The sequence below is a fragment of the Rosa rugosa genome, chromosome 1 (genome assembly GCF_958449725.1).
Source record: "Rosa rugosa chromosome 1, drRosRugo1.1, whole genome shotgun sequence".
NCBI lineage: Eukaryota > Viridiplantae > Streptophyta > Magnoliopsida > Rosales > Rosaceae > Rosa > Rosa rugosa.
Genome location: NC_084820.1, coordinates 44044729 through 44052534, shown reverse-complemented (window position 1 = coordinate 44052534; position 7806 = coordinate 44044729). Strand labels below are relative to the sequence as shown.

At 39.6% G+C, this 7806-nt stretch overlaps 1 protein-coding gene across 1 annotated transcript; it reads left to right on the top strand.

Moving 5' to 3' along the window:
* The first annotated feature begins 1921 nt into the window (after positions 1–1921).
* LOC133725031 (acetylornithine aminotransferase, mitochondrial) lies at positions 1922–4918 on the top strand. Its single transcript, XM_062152049.1, has 3 exons — positions 1922–2591; positions 3051–3485; positions 4281–4918. The coding sequence occupies exons 1-3, from the start codon at positions 2223–2225 to the stop codon at positions 4812–4814; spliced, it is 1338 nt and encodes a 445-aa protein (XP_062008033.1). The 5' UTR covers positions 1922–2222; the 3' UTR covers positions 4815–4918.
* The last annotated feature ends 2888 nt before the right edge of the window (positions 4919–7806 follow it).

Sequence of the window (7806 nt, the reverse complement as noted above, 5' to 3'; positions counted from 1 at the left end):
CACTCTAAGGAGGACTTCCCTAATACCCCATTAAGATTTTTTTTTTGTTTTTTAATTTTTTTTTAATACCATTTTACCCTCACCCTTTTGAAACTTAGAGAGAGATAAACTATAGGAGACTTCGCCGGAGCCCGGTCACCGGCCGCCGGATTCCAATCATCCGGTCACCAGCCACCGGAATCCGGTCACTTGCCGCCACCTACCGGAATTTGCTGAAAATCTCACCGGTTTTTTTGCCCCCAATAGACGTCTATTGCCCCCCAATAGACGACGATCAGTCATGTATTGCCCCCCAATAGACCTACTAGCCATGTATTGCTCCCCAATAGACGTCTAGTGCCCCCCAATAGGACTTTCAGTCGCCAGAATGGGAACTAATCTCCCTAAATTTAGACAAACAAAACTTTGATTACAGAAAAAAAAACAAGGAGATTACATCAATTCAAAACATCTATTGCCTCCCAATAGCCGTCTATTGCTCCCCAATAGATGTCTATTGGGAGACAATAAAACATTTTTTTTAATTTTTTTTTTTGCCCTCATTTTACCAAAAAAGAACATATATATATATATATATATATATATAAGAAAGAGGAAGGACATGGCCTTAGCATTTTCAAAATGCTTCCAGTCAAACAAGCAAGTCTATAAATATCGGACATGTTTTCTTATAGAGAGTAGAAGAAGCAATTAAATATTAAGATAAAGACAGAAAATCCTTCTTTGCTGAACCTCCATTATTCGTTCACTGAGTCTGAGAGCTTTAGCAAAAGAAAGCCTCCCACTAGCTAACCAATTCATCTAAAAACGCAAATGACCCACCACCCAGTACTCTTTTGTCCTTATTCATAATTGAGAGTCAAAGACTTCGATCTTTAACCATCTGCACCATGAAGTAAGATTTCATAATTCAAATTAAAGAGAATTTTGATAGAATATTAAACTAATTACCATTATGAAGTCTGGAATTGGTGCAAGATCAAGTCAGGTGTCTGTGGACTTTGGAATCCAGTCCGTAATCAGAAGAAGTCTCCAGCGCAGCAATCTCTCCTCCAAAGTTAGCCTTGAATTTTTTCACGGTGCGAACCAAGTTTGAAGTCAGAGACGGAGTCGGCCTTGATGGCAACGCAGAGATCGTGGAGCTGCTTCCGGTGACGCTCGTACTCCTCGTGGATCCTCTTCCTCTGTTGCCGGTCACCGAAATCGTCGGGAGCTGTCCTTCTTCGGGAGGCCATCGTCGAGCACGGAGATCCCAACTGAGCAACGTCGTCTGTCCAACTCCGACGAGAGAGAGAGGTGAGCGAAATCGGCTCCGGCTCCTCATCCTTTGCAGAAACAGTATACAGAGAGAGAGAGATCGGATGGAAGAGAGGGAGAGAGTGGCATAAAGTAGTTGTTTAATTAAGTGGAGGACAGAATTGTCATTTTACTACAAATTGGGTTAGTAGGATAAAAATCTGTTGTTGGGATAAGTGGGATAATTTTTGTTTATTTTGGTGCTTTAGGTCAAGGACCCTAAATATTAATAAAATAGAAATTTTCGCTCAAAAATAAGTTTAGGTCGCACACTCGCACATGAATTATTTATTGACTTAATACGAAGTCGGTCTAGCAGAATATAATGTTTCGACCCAATTATTTGGTTGGCCGGTCCAAGCATGACCTGAACTGGACTACCTTAATTCTCTCTCTCTCTCTCTCTCTCTCTCTCTCTCTCTACAACGGACCACCTTAATCGGGGCGGCCTGGCGTGTTTGACAGGATTTAAACTTGCTCCCCACAATTTTCTTATATAATTTCTATTTTTGTTCTTGCCTCTCAATAAATTGCACTTAGACCTCTACAAAAAAAAATAATAATAATGTTCTTAGAAGCGTACACGTATAAAATAAGTCGACCATCACACAGTGACACATATAAGTGATTCAACTGCAACCCGAATGAGACCCGCTCTCATTCCCTCAATTCCATTCTCTCTTTGAAGCATTTCAACTCATAATTCCAGATGCAGATGCTTGCACCTTCAGACCTCAAAGTTTCCTACTGCTTAAGCCCCACGCTCCCATATACCACCTCCGTTTCCTCCCACATTCAAATCCAACTCATTCACCTTTCACCCACAACCCAATTCGTTCCTCACTTATCATTTCCTCCATCACAACATTCCCATCTCACCGCAATCTCCATATAAATCTGCGATTCCAAGAAACGCAAAAACCACGATGACCTCTCTCCAGCTCCTAAACACCCCAGTTTTCGCGGGAAAACGGAGCCCCCGCATATGGACCACTGGGGTGACGCCACGTGGGTGTCTTAACGTGGATCAAAACGTGCCGGCGGCGGTGGGGAGCCAGGAGGTGATGGAGGCGGAGAAGAGGGTTATGGTGGGGACGTACAATAGACCACCGGTGGTGATCGCCAGTGGCAAAGGATGTAAATTGTACGATCCTGAAGGGCGAGAGTATTTGGACTTGATGTCTGGGATTGCTGTCAATGCGCTTGGACATGGGGATCCGGATTGGATACGGGCCGTTACAGAGCAAGCCCATGTGCTCACCCATGTCAGCAATGTCTACTATTCCATTCCCCAGGTTACATTATTAGTTTTTTTTTTTTGGGCTTCTTTTTTCCTATCTAATTTTTAGACACTTTTCAGTACAATAACATATGTATGTTACTACATAGTGAATAGTGATAGTGATTAATAAGTAATGGTTTGGGTTTAGCTATTGAGTTATGTACTTGCTAGCTTATTGGTGTGAAAAATGTTGGCTTAGATGTATGATTAGTAGCAAAGTTCAAGCATTACATACATTTGATCTTCTATACACTCTGGTTTTATTTTGTAATAGGGTAGGTATGATTAAAGCAATTGTCACAATTTTGTGCTTAAACGGCTTTGGCTTTGTTTATGAGGGAAGAACATTTGTAATGGGATATAGTGAAAGATGGTAATGGTAAAGTACATATGCATCATAGCTTCTATATGCTTTTTTTGTTTTTTTTTTTGTCCAAAAACTGGCTCAGGAAAATGGAGGTTGTTGTTGCAGGTGGAGCTGGCAAAACGGCTGGTGGCTTGCTCCTTTGCTGACCGTGTCTTTTTCTCAAACTCCGGAACTGAAGCAAATGAAGCTGCCATAAAATTTGCAAGAAAGTTCCAAAGATTTTCAAACCCTGAGAAGAAAGAGCCTGCAACAGAATTCATTTCTTTCACTAACAGCTTCCATGGGAGGACGATGGGGTCCGTGGCTTTGACTAGTAAAGAGCATTACCGATCACCATTTGAGCCTCTCATGCCTGGAGTCACTTTCTTAGATTATGGAAATGTACAAGCTGCAAGAAAGCTAATTAAATCTGGCAAAATCGCTGCTGTGTTTGTTGAACCTATCCAGGGTGAAGGTGGGATAAATAGTGCAACTAAAGAATTTTTGCAATCCTTGCGTGGTGCTTGTGATGATTCAGGTTCTCTTCTGGTCTTTGATGAGGTAAAATACTCTTTCAGATAGATATTTGTCTGTTTACACACTGTTTCTTTTGGTCAAAATTTGGCACATGGCATATTGCATATGGAAACTGAAGAGTTCTGTTTTGGTATGCCTTTTCTTGTTGTAAGAAAGAAAGAAGAGAGAATAAATTGAAAGAAATATATGCTTGTTAACAGAAACTTATAACTTATAAATTAAGTTGTTCCAACTAATGGTTCATATTGATATTTCAAATCCATTATGCTACTGCCCAACTTAGGAACACATATACCTACAAATGAAATGCATGGGAAAACTGACTACCTTTGTGTGCTACTTGGCCGGTCTCATCATTGTCCATTTAATTTGGGAGTCTAGAGGTCTGGATATTAAGCTAGTTGTCTCATGATGGAATTTTGAATTCTCAAGATTGATATGGAAATAGACTATGGCTTTGAAGGGATCAATCATATGTGGTAATATTTATGCCTGCCTCGAGTTATTTGTCATAATTATTTGCCCTGTTCAAGTTTATATAAACCAAATGAGAAGTTTGTGAAGGCTTCTGCATGTGACAAACATTTGGATTCTGGTCACATTTTCAGATCTAATAAGTAACTTGCCCAAGTGAGCATACAGTTTTATTTGGTCGATTATGGAATCGTTTAACAAAGAAAGAAATATGAACTGGGATTTTAAATCTTTGCATGGCAGAGAGAATTATCTGCTTACGTTTCTAGAATAATTTGCTAAATGTATATACTTTGGGATATTCATAAGTGCAATTCTGACAAATAATATTTATTGTATTCCTAGGTTCAATGTGGGTTGGGTCGAACTGGTTATCTCTGGGCGCATGAAGCTTATGGTGTATTCCCAGATATAATGACTCTGGCCAAGCCTCTTGCAGGAGGACTTCCCATAGGAGCTGTATTAGTGACTGAAAAGGTTGCTGCTTCAATGAAGTATGGAGAACATGGAAGCACTTTTGCTGGGGGGCCCCTTATCTGCAATGCTGCCCTTGCAGTCTTGGACAAAATTTCCAAGCCTGAGTTTCTCAGAAGCGTCTCAGAGAAAGGTCAGTACTTCAAAGAAGTGCTGACAAAGAAGCTGGGCACAAATCCACATGTGAGAGAAGTACGGGGTTTGGGGCTCATTGTTGGAGTAGAGCTGGACGTATCTGCTTCACCGCTTGTGGATGCCTGTAGGAATTCTGGTCTTCTGATAATAACAGCTGGAAAAGGAAATGTCCTCAGACTTGTGCCGCCGTTGATCATCTCTAAGCCAGAATTGGAGCATGCAGCTGAGATTTTGCTTGAATGTTTGCCTGCCCTTCATGGCTCTACCTGAATTTGATGTTAAGTAATTTAAGTAAACTCTAGGAAATGTAAATTGCTGAGTTTTATCAGAACCTATGTATTCTTACTACAAGGTAGCTTATGTTGCTTTGTTCAGTTCTCGGTTTAACAGAAACATGATATGAGATAGGGTCCCTATAATGACTGCTTACTTCTGCTAATTAGTCCAAGCCAATTTTACAATTTCCAGTTACTAAAAGTGATGTAGGACGAGAATGTGCCTGGTTTAGCCGGAAAACTAGAAAAATAAAGAAGAGGCGTGGAATCAAGAAGAGTGATTGGAAAATAGGTAATTCACGCATAATGAGGTTACTAGCCGCTACAATATCCAAGAAAATTTGGTTTTGGACTTTTCGGGATTCTTGTGCGAAAAGTCAGGTTCTGGATTGTGAATCAGATTGGAGTAAATTTTGGTCAGAATGTCCGTTTGAGACGCATGATACCTTTCCAGAATGGGAACGACAAGATCTTCAAGACTCACTTTAGTGAGCCCCTATCAGATTTAGGCCAAAATATACCGTCTTAATTATCCGATTCGGGATTTAATATTTTTAGGCTTCGGGATTTAATATTCCTGACGCAGTCGGAAGTAACGGAGTTTACAAGCAATAAACCCTAAAAAGATAAATCTGGAGTCTACCAGAGAATATGAGAAAAATCTCTCATTTTATTAAATTTGATATGATAAACTGATCCTAATACAAAACATGATGGTGCTTATATAGGCATCCAAGACCTAAAATCATAATCCAACAAGAAATCCTAAAGAATCCAAATTTAAAAGGAAACTAAAAACCTAAAATAAAAGAATTCTAAAACAAATGTAAAACTAGCCTAAAAATATTAAATCCCGAATCGGATAATTAAGACGGTATATTTTGGCCTAAATCTGATAGGGGCTCACTAAAGTGAGTCTTGAAGATCTTGTCCTTTCCATTTTGGAAATGTATCATGTATCTCAAACGGAATTCTGGCCAAAATTTACTCCAATCTGATTCACAATCCAGAACCTGACTTTTCGCACGAGAAACCCGAAAAGTCCAAAACCAAATTTTCTTGGATATTGCAGCGGCTAGTAACCTCATTATGCGTGAATTATCTATTTTCCAATCACTCTTCTTGATTCCACGCCTCTTCTTTATTTTTCTAGTTTTCCAGCTAAACCAAGCCCATTCTCGTCCTACATCATTAGATTTTTCTCATATTCTCTGGTGGACTCCAGATTTATCTTTTTAGGGTTTATTGTTTGTAAACCCTGTTACTTCCAACTGCGTCAGGTGGTATCAGAGCAGGTCTTTCCTGTCTCTCTTATTTACCTCAATTATCCATGGGTGACGAACGTACTACCCCAATTACAAGAGCGGATTTGGATGCCCTTACCGCTCAGATGATTGCTCAAATGACTGCTGCCATGAATGCTCAGATTGCTGCCATGAACGCTCAAATGGCAGAATTTTGTGGGTTGTTGGAAGGAAGGAACAACAACAATTGTAACAGAGGCGGGAAAGGACAACGTGCTACGGCTCCACATGGTAGTGGAGGTGATGTTGATCATGATTCCCAAGATCTCAGAACCAAGATTGATATTCCTTACTTTTCTGGTTACATGAGCGCGGAGGAATTCCTAGATTGGCTTCTTGAGGTTGAGAGGTTCTTCAATCTAACAGATGTCCCGGAGAATAAGCAAGTTAAGATGGCTTCTCGGAAGCTAAAGAAAGATGCTGCTTATTGGTGGGATCAGTTGCAGAGTTCTCGTCAGAGGCAAGGAAAAGAGCGTGTTCAGACATGGCGGAAGATGAAAGGTCTTCATACAGAAAAATTTCTGCCTAGAGATTTTTCAATCAAGAATTATCCTCCTAAGGTTTTCGAGAAGAAGTTAGAGTTCAAGTTTTCTTTGCCTCTTGAGATTAATAGTTTAATTGAAGAAAAGCCAGAAGAATTTCTAATGGAAGAAGCTCCACAAGAATTCATCCATGATGACCAAGAAGAGGTTAAAGATGAAATTGCTTATGTAGGCATTGTTATTAATAATGAAGAAGTCTTGGAGCCTGAAATAAACCATTCAGAACCAGATGTCATTCAAGAATGCAACTTTAAGATCCAAGAAGAATCTACTAAGGTTGCCTATGATAGCCAAAGTTCATATGACAAACACATCTATGGTGTTGGCTTCATGATTGTGCCATAAAAATTTGTAGAGGATAAGGCCAATAATCTACAGGTTCAATTGTCTAATTTTTTCTCAGGTCTTTTATCTACCTATTCTTGTTCTTTATTCAAGAGGAACTCGAGAGCGAGTTCTTTCATAGTGGAGGAGAATGATGTAGGACGAGAATGGGCCTGGTTTAGCCGGAAAACTAGAAAAATAAAGAAGAGGCGTGGAATCAAGAAGAGTGATTGGAAAATAGGTAATTCACGCATAATGAGGTTACTAGCCACTGCAATATCCAAGAAAATTTGGTTTTGGACTTTTCGGGAAATCGTGCGAAAAGTCAGGTTCTGGATTGTGAATCAGATTGGAGTAAATTTTGGCCAGAATGTCCGTTTGAGACGCATGATACCTTTCCAGAATGGGAACGACAAGATCTTCAAGACTCACTTTAGTGAGCCCCTATCAGATTTAGGCCAAAATATACCGTCTTAATTATCCGATTCGGGATTTAATATTTTTAGGCTAGTTTTACATTTGTTTTAGAATTCTTTTATTTTAGGTTTTTAGTTTCCTTTTAAATTTGGATTCTTTAGGATTTCTTGTTGGATTATGATTTTAGGTCTTGGATGCCTATATAAGCACCATCATGTTTTGTATTAGGATCAGTTTATCATATCAAATTTAATAAAATGAGAGAATTTTCTCATATTCTCTGGTGGACTCCAGATTTATCTTCTTGGGGTTTATTGCTTGTAAACCCCGTTACTTCCGACTGCGTCAAAAAGCCACTGCTGGAGCCTGGAAGAATGATATACTGATGGAGTGGGGTTAA

Bases quoted from the DNA above. Each gene is read 5' to 3' on its own strand.
- LOC133725031 (XM_062152049.1), top strand. From the start codon at position 2,223: ATGACCTCTCTCCAGCTCCTAAACACCCCAGTTTTCGCGGGAAAACGG. The intron at 2,592-3,050 runs GTTACATTATTA...TTGTTGTTGCAG, and splicing joins TCTACTATTCCATTCCCCAG to GTGGAGCTGGCAAAACGGCT. The intron at 3,486-4,280 runs GTAAAATACTCT...TTGTATTCCTAG, and splicing joins CTCTTCTGGTCTTTGATGAG to GTTCAATGTGGGTTGGGTCG.